The 16,219-nt window shown below is 46.8% G+C and overlaps 1 protein-coding gene across 1 annotated transcript in view; it reads left to right on the top strand.

Moving 5' to 3' along the window:
• Positions 1-14,219, top strand: part of imp4 (IMP U3 small nucleolar ribonucleoprotein 4) — a gene marked incomplete at its 3' end in the record, with an annotated part of 21,496 nt that extends 7,277 nt beyond the window's left edge. The window contains exons 9-11 of the mRNA XM_079269782.1: positions 13,369-13,385; positions 13,585-13,677; positions 14,145-14,219. Of these exons, the coding sequence (XP_079125908.1) occupies positions 13,369-13,385; positions 13,585-13,677; positions 14,145-14,219 (185 nt within the window). The remainder of the gene's footprint in view (positions 1-13,368; positions 13,386-13,584; positions 13,678-14,144) is intronic.
• Between the last annotated feature and the right edge of the window lie 2,000 nt (positions 14,220-16,219).

Here is a 16,219-nt window from a genome sequence, read left to right as displayed (position 1 = left end):
AGAAGGTTCATTCATAACAACATAATGCGTACAGTCTCAGTGGGGAAGAACCAAGAAAAAAGTGAACAAGCTTTCTTTATACAGAATGAGTAAAGGTGGGGGCCGATGGCCAATGTTACAGACATTTTAGTCTCAGACTGATAGGAACAACAATGAAAAACAGGCAGCAACCAAAACAAGAGAAAGGGCAAGCTCAAATCATGGCAGCGGCAGCTAGTACAGGCACTTCCTGTTGCAAGCTCAGCTGCCACGACTTTCCGTGGCAGCTGGGCCTGCAACAGGAAGTGATTGCCACTGTATGTGGCAGCTGCCACTAGCATCTTGTGGCAGCTGCCAGTATTTAGGAGCGGATTCCGCGGTAGTTTAGCCTTTATTTGTCGTTATTTGACATATGACAATACATTAAGGTCATTGAAGGCATGACTGTTGGTAGTTGTAATTCGTTTATTAAAAAAGGCCGAATTATAATGGCCACTCGTTTTTGTCAACAAGCTAATTGCGGGCTAACTTCAATTGGTACTTGTTGCCCATGGCAACGATAAACACTTTCATACTGCAGACTAAAGGAATGCAGGTTGTAAATATGGATGATATGCATTGTACTGTTTAGAATGATGGCAACCCATATAACCTGTGGGTTGTCACAAGTTTTGGGAAAGGTGACACGGCTGTTTGGTCGATGGTTTATTTAAAAAAAAATGTATTGAACAACAAACAATAACAATTTGACATATTGTCAATAATAACACAGCAAAATACAGACATTTAAACGAACATACATTGACAGTGAAAGGTTAGTGAGTTACAATACTTGTAAAGCACATGTAGAATAATTATTTCTCCTCAAACCTCGAAAACACTTTAAAATTGTTTTTATCAATAAGCTCTGTGCAGAATTTGTCATAGTCCTTCTGTTTATCAAAAACAAAAGTGAAAAGCTCTGCTGGAGACTCTTCAGTTGGGTCATCTTCGCAGTTGTGCAGCTCCTGGAGGGCTTCCTGTTGTTCCTTTTCAACCATGGAAAGGACAGCGGGAACTTTAAACCCTCCATCGAATTGTGTCTTGCGACACCAGTCAGCTGCAGCCAGGCTGTCTCTCAGAAGAACATTTACCTGCAGTAAAGAATAAAGTGTACTCAAAGTATTTATTGTATATTGGTGTTGTAACCAACGAATACTTCAAACTTGTACAGCATTTACAGTACCTAATTAACAAATAGATGTTTTGTAACAACAAATGTTGTCTTTGTCAACATATGTGTCGTTCAACATCTAAAAGTCAAATCTCTATTTAGAGAAATAAGCAACAAAGAACAAATAGTAATGCTGGATGGGTTCCATCGAGAGCCTTTCAAATTGAATGGCAGTATATAATAAGATTTACCTGTATTTATTTATGTAAATTAATGCTGGCAATAAATAGTTGCAAACCAATTCTAGCCAGATCTTAATCCATGCACATAATTAAGTACCAATCTTATTAGATATCCTGTGAGTTCACAAAAGCTGCTTAATTTAAGTAGTGAAGTGATTCTATATCGGGCGACTGTGGTTAAGTGGATAGCAGGGACGTCTTTCAATCAGAGGGTCGGCGGTTCAATCCCTGGCTCCGGTTCTGCTAGTCGCATGTCAATGTGTCCTTGAGCAAGACACTTAACCCCAAAATTGCTGTAATGACTGTAATGTAATATATTGTCTTATGATCATGCAACAGACAATACCTTCATGATGGATCTTATGTGAAAGGCTAAATGACATTCATTTATATTTACAGTTTTAGTATTTCATGCTCATCCATTTTTGTTATTGTTTATCAGGCAGCCCAAAATCTATTATTTCTTATTTTTGGATTAAAGAATCTACTTCATTCATCTAATCGGTTTATATTCAGCTTAATTGTTATTCCTGTACATGCATGCAATACATAATATGAAGTTCTGATGTTTGTGAATGTGCTGCATGGTTTCCACCATCAGGTGTCGCCCTTGAGCACATGAATCCGTTAAAAGTTATTTCAGCAAAAAATAGAATTTGTCTTGTGGATTACGGTAAATCAAATATACTCTGCTTTGTTGTTTAATGCAGAAATAAAGTCACTGTAAATCAAACTACGCACCAGCATCTGTGTCTCTGACTGCAAAGATTTTAACATTTCTTACCTCTTCTGTGCTTTCAAGTGACAGACACTTGTTGACAACTCTGGAGCACTGAAAAAATATATATTATCTGTAAATGAACCACTGCCACATTCAGTCATTACAGTTATGTCAACTTCACATGCAAAACCACTCTTAGCCAGGATTGGCATAATGGATTTCGTGATGTTACACATATGCATGCTCACCCACAATTCAAACACAAGTCATGTCGTCTACCGTTTCTCTTTATATGTGTTCTCCAGCAGCACAGATTCTGCCTGGTATCTGCACATGTTGCTGGTCCTTTGCAACCACTGAATCACAACCTACAAAAATGTATCGATAATAATAATTATAAAGTATGTTAAATCAATTTGACAGTTTTTTACCAAATGTTAATTGTCAGTCATTACATACATACATTTATATTTCATTTAAATTGATACTTACCTGTACCAGGTTACCCAATTAAGTTAGCACATTGATACTAAGTTATTCTTCCAGTTGTAGTTTTAGTTTATATTCTCCAAGTAGTGTTCTCAAATGTCTATTGACACTTGTATCTCTCAGAGGCCTATGCCATTAATAACTCACTAATTTTCTGCTGTAAACGTAATTCTTAAACTACCGGTAATTGTTAATTTGGTACACATCCTCAATAGCTCACCTCTGGCAAAATGACCTCTGTGATGAATAGCTGCTTCTCTGCTACAGTTCCAGGCACTGACAGTAGTCTTTCCAGACGTTGGATAATCTGTTCTGTCTGGGAAAACAAGTAAATAAGAAACAAACAAAACACTTTTTGTATACCATCCTGAAAGAGAACAAGAAAATGTCACGGTAACATTTCTCTATCAATCTATTCCTACCTTTTCCCCTCCTCTGCCTAAAATGCTGTGTGTACAAATAAGACAAAAAGAGCACACTCTACCTTCATGTCACTGAATAAAGTGAAATGTTCACTGTAAAATTTTCGAAGGGCTGCATCCAATCCTCTGTGTTTCCACAGATACATTCTGTTGGAGAGAAAATGCCCACTCTGCAGATTTCTTTCCAAGTCCTGAAATATAAGATGTATATGTAGTTGTAGATTCAGTGTTATGTATAATTAGTGAATACCATTTTTATGTGAAAAACCTTTGTACAGCTCACTGGAGAAAATGTACGATGTATGTGTTGGGAACTAAAGGAGCGTGTTTGGGTTATCAGCATTTTGTCAGGATCCAGGATTCCCCTGTCTGTTGTGGTGTGCCATGTGCTCTGTTTGTCCTCTGCCTTCAGACACCTCCCAGGGCCGCACCCTTAATCGTGCACGGCTGAGGACACTCAAGCTGATCACCTCCTGCAGCCTGACACACCAGACTCAGGGCCCCTTAATGAGTAGCCTGCCACTATATAAACTCTGGTCCTGCAGTCTGGGAGTGTCAGGTCGTACCGTCTTCTCCCGCTGAAACCCCGTGGCTCCTCTGCCCGCCTTGTGTCTGTGGATTACACTCCGCTCCTCTGCCCTCCTTGGCCCTGTGGATTACACTCCACGGCTCTGCCCTCCTTGTGTTTGTGGATGCGCTCCGCCGCTCTGCTCTCGTTGTGGTCTACGGATTACACTCTGTCGACTCCAGTATCGAGCCACGGGACTTCACGCCGTCCACTCACCAGCCCTCCAGTGTCGAGCCACGGGACTCACACCATCGATCTGTCAACTCTCCAGTGTCGAGCCACGGGACATCACACTGTCGATCTGCCACTCGGGTGTCGGACCACGGGCTCCACACCTGCACCCACCTGTCTATAAATAAAAACCTGTTTAACATTCACTTCTGTCTCCTGTGGTCTTGCGTTTGGGTCCTATCTGTGAACTCCCGTGACAGAACGACCTGACCATAATGGACCCAGCAACCACAGGAGCAGCTACGCTGGCCGGACATAGCACGCAGCTGGAGGCACCCCAGCAGATGCTCATGGAGATGCGTCAAGCCCTGCAATCCATGGAAGCTGAGGTCTCTGGGGTTGGCCGCATCTTGCAGGGACTGGTTCGGACAGGCCAGCTTCAGCCGGCTCCAGCACCGGACCCATCACCTGCACTCCCCTCTCCTGTCCTCGCTCCGCCGGTCTGGGAATCCCCCGTGCCGGCTCCGAGTCCCTATGATGGAACACTGGGGAAGTGTCAAGGCTTCCTGTTGCTATGCCAACGGGTGTTTGACCGACAGCCCCTGACTTTCGCCTCAGACAGGTCCAAGGTGTCTTACGTGGTCTGCTTACTGCGGGGAAGGGCTTTGGACTGGGCCATGTACACAGTGAGCAGCGACCAGCCTAATACTGTGGGGTATGTGGACTTTGTGACTGCTCTGATGAGAGTTTTTGACCCTCTGGGGAACTCTGAGTATCTGGTCAAGCGCCTTCTCAGCCGGAGACTGAGCCATGCAAGGGTAGCGGAACACTCAGTGGCCCGGCCGACTCCGGCTCCCCGTAGTCAGACGGCATTGCAGCCAGCTCCTGTTCCTGCCACCTCTTCACCACAGCCAGCTCCGGTTCCTACCGCCTCTGCGGCACAGCTTTCGCCAGTCCCGGCCGCCGCCGTCGCAGTGCAGCAGCGACCTCCAGTCCCGGCCGCCGCCGTCGCAGTGCAGCAGCGACCTCCAGTCCCGGCCGCCGCCGTCGCAGTGCAGCAGCGACCTCCAGTCCCGGCCGCCGCCGTCGCAGTGCAGCAGCGACCTCCAGTCCCGGCCGCCGCCGTCGCAGTGCAGCAGCGACCTCCAGTCCCGGCCGCTGCCGTCCCCGAGCAGCAGCGACCTCCAGTCCCGGCCGCTGCCGTCCCCGAGCAGCAGCGACCTCCAGTTCCCGCCGCTGCCGTCCCAGAGCAGCAGCGACCTCCAGTTCCGGCCACCGCTGTCTCCGTACCGCGGCGACGTCCAGTTCCCGCCGCTGCCGTCCCAGAGCAGCAGCGACCTCCAGTTCCCGCCGCTGTCGTCCCAGATCAGCAGCGACCTCCAGCTCCCGCCGCTGCCGTCCCAGAGCAGCGACCGCCAGTTCCCGCCGCTGCCGTCCCGGAGCAGCAGCGACCTCCAGTTCCCGCCGCTGTCATCCCGGAGCAGCAGCGACCTCCAGTTCCCGCCGCTGTCATCCCGGAGCAGCAGCGACCTCCAGGTCCTGCCGCTGCCGTCCCGGAGCAGCAGCGACCTCCAGTCCCAGCTGTGGTCTCGGAGCCGCAGCTATCCCCGGACCTCGCGGCCGCGGAGCCAGAGCCGCTCTCTGGTCCGGCCGCCGCAGGGCCAGCTCCAGTTCCTGCCGCCGCAGCTCCAGTTCCTGCCGCCGCAGGGCCAGCGCCAGTTCCTGCCGCCGCAGCTCCAGTTCCTGCCGCCGCAGCTCCAGTTCCTGCCGCCGCAGGGCCAGCTCCAGTTCCTGCCGCCGCAGCTCCAGTTCCTGCCGCCGCAGCTCCAGTTCCTACCGCCGCAGCTCCAGTTCCTGCCGCCGCAGTCCCAGTTCCCGCCGCAGCGCCAGCTCCAGTTGCTGCCGCCTCTACGCCGCAGCCCGCTCCAGTTCCTGCCGCCGCAGCGCCAGCTCCAGTTCCTGCCGCTGCCACCTCTACGCCAGTTCCTGCCGCTGCCACCTCTACGCCGCAGCCCGCTTCAGTTCCTGCCGCCTCAGCGCCGCAGCCCGCTCCAGTTCCTGCCGCCTCAGCGCCGCAGTCCGCTCCAGTTCCTGTCGCCGCCTCCGTGCCGCAGCCTCTCCCACACCCGGCCGCCGTCCCAGAGGCGCAACGACCTCAGGGTTGCCGTCTCTGAGCGGCAGCGACCTCCAGTGCCCGCTGCCGTCTCTGAGCGGCAGCGACCTCCAGTGCCCGCTGCCGTCTCTGAGCAGCAGCGACCTCCAGTGCCCGCTGCCGTCGCGGAGCAGCGGAGGCCTCCAGTACCTGCCACTGCGGCACCAGCATCCTATTCTCCAGAGCCCTTCCGCCCGCCCGGCCGTCCGCCGGAGCACCCGGGGCCGGAGCCCTTCCGCCCGCCCGGCCGTCCGCCGGAGCACCCGTGTCCGGAGCCCTTCTGCCCTCCCGGCCGTCCGCCGGAGCACCCGTGTCCGGAGCCCTTCTGCCCGCCCGGCCGTCCGCCGGAGCACCGGGGGCCGACGCTCTTCGGCGGCCCCGTGGCGGGTCAGATCCTGTCACCCCTCCTCCGGACCCCCGCCGCCCACCCTAGTCGGCCTTATAGCTGTGGGGGGATCCCTCCTCCGGACCCCCTCCACCCGCCCTGTGTTGGGTCTTGTGTTACGTCTGGAATCCGTGCCTTAAGGGGGGGGTACTGTCAGGATCCAGGATTCCCCTGTCTGTTGTGGTGTGCCATGTGCTCTGTTTGTCCTCTGCCTTCAGACACCTCCCAGGGCCGCACCCTTAATCGTGCACGGCTGAGGACACTCAAGCTGATCACCTCCTGCAGCCTGACACACCAGACTCAGGGCCCCTTAATGAGTAGCCTGCCACTATATAAACTCTGGTCCTGCAGTCTGGGAGTGTCAGGTCGTACCGTCTTCTCCCGCTGAAACCCCGTGGCTCCTCTGCCCGCCTTGTGTCTGTGGATTACACTCCGCTCCTCTGCCCTCCTTGGCCCTGTGGATTACACTCCACGGCTCTGCCCTCCTTGTGTTTGTGGATGCGCTCCGCCGCTCTGCTCTCGTTGTGGTCTACGGATTACACTCTGTCGACTCCAGTATCGAGCCACGGGACTTCACGCCGTCCACTCACCAGCCCTCCAGTGTCGAGCCACGGGACTCACACCATCGATCTGTCAACTCTCCAGTGTCGAGCCACGGGACATCACACTGTCGATCTGCCACTCGGGTGTCGGACCACGGGCTCCACACCTGCACCCACCTGTCTATAAATAAAAACCTGTTTAACATTCACTTCTGTCTCCTGTGGTCTTGCGTTTGGGTCCTATCTGTGAACTCCCGTGACACATTTAAGAAACTGAATTCTTGACATCAATAGAATTATTGATGTATGTAACAATTATTAATGATTATTAATAACAACGGGGCACCACCCTGCGAACAGGGACCAATAACCAAACGATAAAACTAAGTCTCATAATTAGTAGTCACTCATAATGTCAATAGTCTGCGTATGACTATACATTCAGTGACAGTGAAGGTTTTTAAGTTCGAGCACAGGCTACTACATACAGTCTTATCAAATACATATGCACAAGTAATCACAGATGACTGCTCCTTAAAGTATAACAGAGTTTATTAAATCAAAATAATAAATGATAGAATCAATTAATATTGCAACCAACAAACGTTATCATACAATTTTATATGCCTAAACTAAAGAATGAATAAAATGGATGAGGGTGTATGTCTGTGTGTGTGTGTGTATGTGTGTGTGTGGGTGAAAAGGAAGAAGAGTCTTACAGCTACAGCTAGAGACTACAAAGATGGCGGCGTCGAGTGACGCTGGCTAAAAGGGGAGGGGCCTTAAGAACTACAGCTAAAAACTACAAAGATGGCGGAGTCGAGTGACGCGGGCCAAAATGGCAGAATGGGACTGCTGTACGTAATCACGTGTGCCTGGGCAGCACGTGATGTGAGGCGATCGTTTCAACGGGGTTTCTCCAGGGGCAGAGAGAAGAAAGAGAGAGCAAAGGTGGGGGTCATGAATCAAGCTTCTGCGTGCGGTCCGCGTTGCAGTGAGAATGGGGATCGCTGGCGTATCGTACACAACGTGCCGTTGTCGGTAGAACTGCCAGCAGTTATGTACGATAGCCAAGATTCCACACTTCACTCACAGAGCTGATTTAATGAGGAGAGAATACTACACGAAGTGTAGTAAAACAAATGAAAATAAATCAAATAAATCCCAAGCAAACAGTCATAGTTGATACACAAATACAGCGGAACTTCTCTGTTCCGTAATGATTGCGCAATATCTCAATATCACGCGACAGTAACTTAAACACACAAAAACACGGGAATATCAACATATAAATGAATGACCTGAATTAAACTTACGTTAATTTAAGCTAAGCTATGCCCAAATGCCAAGAATCTTACTTGTCGATGCTTCGTTGCAACGTTGAAATGTTCGTGAGCAAAGTGGTCCGTTTTCCTCGTCGGGAAGGGGGACAGGGGGGAGCTTGCGGGTCGGCGCGGCTTTGCAGCGGGCGCTGTGTGTCGCACGGCGTTTGCTGGTGCGGCTTCGGTCCGTCGGCGTGGCTCTGGTGGAGCAAAACGCAGACGTGAACTATCCTCGCTGCAGGGAGGACAGTTTAACTTCGGCTGAGACGACGTGGTCCGTAGGTCTCCCGGTAATCATCGGTCAGGAGAGGATTAGACGTCTTCCTGCCGGGGGGGCGCAAAAAGAAAAAGGAGCAAAAAGCGGAGAACGGATCGCTGAAGCGGATTCGTTATCGTGGGCTGAGGAGCCTTACTCGAAGTGGAACACTGTCGTTTCGTCCAGCGAAATGGCTTGTGACCTGTCAGGGTTTGAGGAGGGGAGAAGGGCCGTTGTTTCCTCGTGGCCAGCGTCGCGCTGGCGGGGAAAGCTGGTTCTTCTGTGGCCTGGACGGGGGTGTCCGAGCGAAGAGAGCGTTGTGTGCTCCCTGTTCGACGGAGGTCGAAGGGAAAAAGCGTGGAGATGGGGGAAGGAGACAGTTTTATAGAACAGTGGCTGAACCACAGGGGGTCCCGGAGCCCCTTGGCTCTCGGCCAATGAGATTGCAGCGGTGCAGTCAGGTGACTTCAGGAACCATAGGTTTTTTTGGGGGGGGGGAATTCACACCCTAATGTGACATTCCTTTGCTCTCCTCAAACTACAAATCAGGATGAAACCTTTGCTTGGAAAAGTTAAGGCCTAATTCTCTTTGTCCACAGCACATATTGAAGCCATTTGGTCAGACCCCAACATATGTTATTACCTTTATTTCTTCATCCTTAAGAATTTCTTCTGCTTTAACAGACTCCAAGATGTTGTCTCTGTTTAAGACAGAAGCATTGCCTGAATTTGACGAAAATCTTTACATGTTGTAGTTTTACAACATACACCTTTAATTACCATGTATCAAATTTTACATTGGTTATACTGTATATATAACTAGCTTGTTGCCAGTATATACTGTAAATCGCTAAAGGCTATGAATGTTGTTTGGGTAATCGTATATTTCTTTGTCATTAACAGTCTTTTTTACGTTGTCTATTTATTTGTTAATTTTACAATGTTATTATGTGTTAACTCCAGTGATCCATGAATTATGTTAAATATATGACACTTTAATATAGAACATAAAACTGAAAATTATTGGAGACACTAAGGGAAATTCTTCCCTAATTTATATCAAACGCAACTAAAACAATTGTCACTTTTATATCAATCAACGAATGAATGAGATGATTCTTCCACATCTGGGACAATGTTGCATCCACAAAAGAAATCCTTTGATGTCCAGTCACCTTCCCACACACACTCAAAATGCAGCCAATTTTTGCAAGTTGAGCATTGAACCCATTGGTAGTTCTTTATGTGGTCATGGAAAACACTATGAAAAAACAGAGGTGGGACAACTTCCAATATTCCACAATCATTTCATCAGGTTCGTCAATTGCAAATATTCCAAAATGTATTTTCCCTCGAATCATAAGTTACTTACATAAAACTGAACTTTTCACTGTGTTGTGTGTGAAGTGCTATATAAATAAAATAGAGTTGAGTTGCCACTCATGTTGCACATACCTGGTTGTCCCAGTTGCTCGCTGGAACAAACATGACTTTTTTTTGGGCAACGAGTACCAATTGAAGTTAGCCCGCAATTAGCTTGTTGACAAAAACGAGTGGCCATAGCATTATAATTCGGCCTTTTTTTAATAAACTAATTACAACTACCAACAGTCATGCCTTCAATGACCTTAATGTATTGTCATATAATGTCAAATAACGACAAATAAAGGCTAAACTACGGCGGAATCCGCTCCGAAAGAGTGGCAGCTGCCACAAGATGCTAGTGGCAGCAGTCGCAAACAGTGAAAACGGTCGCGAAAAGTAGTGGCAGGTACCACACAACGGTGGTAACTGTCGCAACAACTTGTTGCATACTGTATATATATCTATATACTGCGTATATATATATCCAAGTCAACAGGTTATATGGATTGCTATCACTCTAAACAGTACAATGCATATCCATCCATATTTATAATTTGCATTCCTTTAGTCTGCAGCGTGAAAGTGTTTATCGTTGCCATGGCCAACAGGTATCAACTGAAGTTAGCCCGCAATTAGCTTGTTGACAAAAACGAGTGGCCATACCATGATAATTCGGCCTTTTTTTAATAAATTAATTACAACTACCAACAGTCATGCCTTCAATGACCTTAATGTTTGGTCACATAATGTCAAATAACGACAAATAAAGGCTAAACTACCGCGGAATCCGCTCCGAAATGCTGGCAGCTGCCACAAGATGCTAGTGGCGTTCCTGTTGCAGGCCCAGCTGCCACGGAAAGTCGTGGCAGCTGAGCTTGCAACAGGAAGTGCCTGTACTAGCTGCCGCTGCCACGATTTGAGCCAGCTCCTACTGCAAAACAAGCGGCCCAAAGGCCTTGGCGCTGGAACATTCTCATACAACACAGTTAGTTAGAACAAGCAAGGGAGAACTCTTCTTCTGCACAACCGAGACACGGAGAAGTTACTTATGCATGAATACAATATACTGAATAGAAATATATACAACGTAAGTAAAAATATATACTACGTAAAACAGTACCATTACAGGACATGCACTTAAGTCACATTGACACCATATCATAGTCAGTGGACCAAGTCGGTGGCTTGCCTGAAATGTCGTTCAAGAGCATAAAAAAGTGACAATGCCAGTAAAGTGCTGAAAGCTGCAGATATTCATGAAAATGACATCAGACTGTGAAATCAACTGTCCTGAGCCACTTTTCTGAAGAAAATCTTTGAAACTATGTTTACTTTCACAAAATCCACTTTTGGCCTCCTCTCTGCCTGAAACGTCCTTTAAGAGCATAAAAAAGAGACAATGCCAGTAAAGTGCTGAAAGCTGCAGATTTTCTTCAGAAAAGTGTCTCAGGACAGTTGATTTCACAGTGTGTTGTCATTTTCATGAATATCTGCAGCTTTCAGCACTTTATGCCAAGTGACATGTTTATATATGTCACATATTCCATATGTATATATACTAGTGATGTTACGAGATGTGCCGACGCTTCGAAGCGTGTGTCGAGTAATGGAGGGGGCGTTTCCTCGAAGCGCGTATCGAGGCTTGCTTCATTTAGGGGAGGAGCCAAAAATGATGACGTCCGAAGCCTCGCTGCCCGGCTGTACCACGTGACTGCTTCGGGAAGTGGTTCAGATTTTGCCGAGAGGTTTGACAGCAATATAAACCACTCAGGCTCCATTCAAAATGTGGGTTGTTGGTGGAGAGTTGTGAGTTTGGATAGTTTGGATAGCGTTTATATAGTTTGGAGTTTAGAGAGAGATAGTTTGGAGAGTTAGGAGAGTGAGGAGAGAAGGATAGGTGATAAGATGGAGCCAGCTAGGAAGAGGAGGATTTCTCCTGTGTGGGAACACTTTGATTTGATAACTCCTAATAAGGTAAGCTAAATCTAACTCTATTTCAGACACATTAGGTTTGCTTATCAAGAACTATATTTTTCACAGTTTCTTATTTTATTCAAAGGTGAGGTGTTTATTGTGCTCCAAGGAGTTGCGGTACAATAACAACACCTCATCCATGCTAAGGCATCACCGTGCCTTGCATGAGAATAAGGAGGAAACTGGAGCTTCACCTAGCCATTGTAAGTCATTACAATATTACAAATGCACCATCACAATTTTTCCCTGTTCACTTTTGTTTATTGTGCAAATAAAGGCAGGTAACAGACACTATATTTATTCTCTTTTAACCAGCCACCAGAAAACAAGAGCTGGATGAAGCCCTCGTCTCCATGATAGTGAAGGACACACAGCCCTTCAGTATTGTGGATGATGTTGGATTCAGGGCGTTTATGTCCAAACTGGATCCCGATTTAAAGTAATAGGATTTTTCAGCCAAACAAAAGCCACCGAAGCAATAAAACGACTGACCTCCGAGTGTGCCACCATTATACGGGCAAAACAAAGCAGAGAGGAAATCCCCCAGGCTTCCACCTCTCATGATGTCACAGGAGGTAATCTATTATTTTACATTTTGAGATTGATTATTCCGATGAGAACACTTAGTAACATGATCTGTGGTTTCCTCTTAGGTAGCAAACTGTGGCATCGTTTAGACACCAGCGTCATGGAGGCACGGAAGACTCAAAATGTAACAGCAGATGCCACTGTGGAGGTCCAGCGCTACCTTTCCGAGCCAAATATAAGCAGGCTGGAAAAGCCTCTGGAGTACTGGGAGAGGCAAAAATTCCTGTATGCTAATTTATATAGACTTGCTCTTGCATTTTTGTGCACGCCAGCATCTTCTGTACCCTGTGAAAGGGTGTTTTCAAAGGCCGGAGAGGTTGTGTCAAAAAAAAGGAATCGTTTAAAACCAAACACTGTTGAGAAACTGTTATTTCTGAATAAAAATGAATAAAATGTCCCGTGTCCTGTACATCACTGTCCAAGTTCCACAAGCATATTCAGTCCCCTCTTCCTAGTTCCACAAGCACTTTCACTGTCCTCTGCCTGCTTAAGCCCATGCCATTTTCCTAAAGTGACATAATAACATCATTACACAACCTGCCATATCATATGATACTACCATTTTGGGAAAATGTACACACACAGAATACATTAAAAAAATATTTTATTATGCACATATGTCATAATTTATGTACAGAAAGGATTTGGTCATACATTTTTGTAATTCAGTCATTCCCAACAGCCATAACAGACACAAAAATTCAATGCATCACATTATGTGGTTCAGATACAGCTGCCTGTGATTATACACTTGGCCAGTAGGTGGTATCGTGTGCACATGAAGCTTCGAGTAATGAACCCTTTCTCGAACCAATTGGCTGAAGTGTTGCGAGGCCTCATGAGGCTTCATCTCGCCATCCACTAATATATACATATACCTGTGAGATACGTATATATGTTTGAGTTTTGCATATACACATGTATACATACAGAGGGGCCAAGGTTGTAGCTACCACTGAGCTGAAGAAACAATCTGGCGATGAGACTGAAGGAAGCTGGGTATTTGAGTTGTCTGTGATGATGGTCTGATTGTTGGCAGGTGTGGAGATGAGCCAGGTGCGGGATGATTGATGCCGCGCCCATGCCATATACACACACACACACACACTGACAGAGAGAACAGAGGGGAGACACCGATACGAGCTGAGGTCACAGCGGAGCCGTGACAGTAACTTACAAGTATCTTCTGATCTTTATCAGCAAATGGAATTGATTTGGCCGTCTTCACGAACATTACGTGTGTTTGTGTTTGCAGTGCTTGGAGCTTCTCTCCTTGCTGAGTTGTGAAGGAGCAGAGAGCTTACCAAGGAACCAAATACAGTCCAGAGGCGATTCAAGTGTTCTGGAGGTGAGAGAGCCCCAATCAACATTACAGAGAGAGAGAGAGAGAGAGAGAGAGAGAGAGAGAGAGAGAGAGAGAGAGAGAGAGAGAGAGAGAGAGAGAGAGAGAGAGAGAGAGAGAGAGAGAGATGAGAGATAGAGAGAGGAGAGAGAGAGAGAGAGAGAGAGAGAGAGAGAGAGAGAGAGAGAGAGAGAGAGAGAGAGATGAGAGAGAGAGAGAGAGAGAGAGCTTAAAGTCTGGTCAAGAATCAAGACAAAGGCTTTACATTCAGTTCAGTTACTGTGGTATGTCCAAACCACTTAACACGTCTTCCTCTCAAAGTAACTGATGAAAGAATGAGATCAGCAAAAAGCTATCGATTAGCTGCCTAGAGCACAACCACAGCTGTTTAATCTTTCTTACAATCTTTGTTCCCTGACTCAAAGCTGTTCCACAAATACCTGCCACTATCATCTCTAAATTCCCCATCACAGTCCGACACCCAGCCACCATCGGACCACAAGAGCCACGATTCTGAAATCCAACAAGCAGATCAACCAGAGTCCTGATCCACATACAGGATCTACCTGGACTCCATGGCTCGTGGCCAGAGACGTAGCCGCCACGGTTCAAAACCGCTGTCCACAAACCAACAGGTGACGTCACTAACACTCCGTCCATTTCTTATATGCGGTCTATGGCTGGCACCCGAGGACACATGACACCTTTTAGTCTCCCTGCTCTGTTCTCAATTGAACCAAACTCGAACTGTCATCATATTTTCTCAGTTTAGTGAGTTTGGGCTCAGCGTTACTTGTGGACTGACTCAAGTATTTCTCCATGCTCGCCGGCTACCCATTTGTCCAAATATTGCCCAAAGACAGACAGGATGTGGACCAGAAAACAAACTACAGAAAATAAATATTTTTATTATATTTCAAATTGATGTTTGTGTCACATATTCTGAAAATCTGGCTTCCTGTCTCTAAAGATAGATCACAACAATGAGGAAACCTGTAAAAGTGGTGTAACAGTGTCCAACCTGACCCCTCAAAGCTCCATGCAAACATGCATTTCTATATTATTGGACATTATATGACACCAGTGGCCTTTTGAACCCAGAACAATAACAAAAAACTGCTGAGGCCCCGCTGTGTTCAGGGAGGCTAAGCTAACTAGCTTAGCGAGGAAACAACAGCAGTTAGCTGTTCCCTGCTGATTCAAACAGAGAATCAAATGTCCGAAATAACCCCGCGATGACGGAATGCTTCGTCATTAACGGACAAGTCAGAATCAATGTAATTAACACAATGACAAGAACCAGTCACATAAAATGTCAAGCATGACAAATCAATCCAGCAACACTGCAGCGCTAGAGCGTGAGCCACTCATATTATTCATAAAAACGACACGATAGACAAATGAACAGTTACTGCAGATGTAAAATGCTGTTCACTTAACCCTACTTGCTTTGTTGATAGAGTTTAATCTCAGTACATCGTTTCAGTTCCCGTAAGAAGTCATTCTCATTCATGGACGAATCGACCTCGACCGGCCGGCGCGATCGGCGAATATCAGCCGACCGCCGGCCGCGACGACTTGCCAACATGTTAGTTGATCTGTAAATCCATTGGCTGTCAGCCAGGAACACCGTTCATACAAATCCTTTTCCTGCCTGAGTCAGCCATTGAGTGTTAAAAAAACAAAGCTAGGTAAAAAAATAAATAAACTACACCAAGCAAAACCCTAAAAAATTTACAATTTCTTCCATATCTTTCAATTTGAAGTCTTACTACTCCAACTAACTTCTGCCAGCTTCCTTAAATTTCACATTAGTCACGTGCTCGCCCACTGACCAATCACAGCGCATGTTAATGGTGACGTACTTAGCAGGCTACCTCAGTGCCACTGGCACGTCGACGAATACGGCCAACATGTCAAACTAAAGATCTGATTCGTTCAAGACGATGACAATCAACAATAACGTCCCCATTCACTTAAACTGCAAAGTCTACCTATAGGTAGACTTTGAAAAGACTTTGAAATAGACTTTGAAAATCACTGCTCTATAGAGCAGTGCTTTTCAACCACTGTGCCGCGACCAGTGTGCCGTGAGAGATCGTCAGGTATGCCGCGGTAAAATGTTTTCACTTATTGAGTCCAAAAAAACATTATTTAGTTGTTGCAAATTCTTTAGCATTGTTGAGCGTATGAGCGGCAATATAGTGTCTGGCTCAGTAATAAATACTCTTCCATGCCAGTGGGTGGCAGTAAGTAACACAACAATGACCTTGTTAATTTAGGACAGTAGAATGAAATGACGCGTGGGAGAGGTTGCGGTGACAAGACGAAGAGTGATGGAGAAATATTTGAAAAGGAAAAATGCAGACTCTGAACTGGGCCCTGGACAAAATAACCCAGATGAAGAGCCTAGTAAAGATCAACACATTTAGAGACTTGTCATGAAATTATCAGCATATATCCGGCTCTCGGTACAACGGCCCGCCAGAAATATCATATGTTGATCATAACTGGCCCGCCACACCACAGAGCTCCGGGACGAAAAGTG

This window comes from Melanostigma gelatinosum, assembly GCF_949748355.1.
Source record: "Melanostigma gelatinosum genome assembly, chromosome: 6".
Lineage (NCBI taxonomy): Eukaryota > Metazoa > Chordata > Actinopteri > Perciformes > Zoarcidae > Melanostigma > Melanostigma gelatinosum.
Note: the sequence above shows the minus strand (reverse complement) of the source record. Positions and strands in the feature narration are given on the sequence as shown.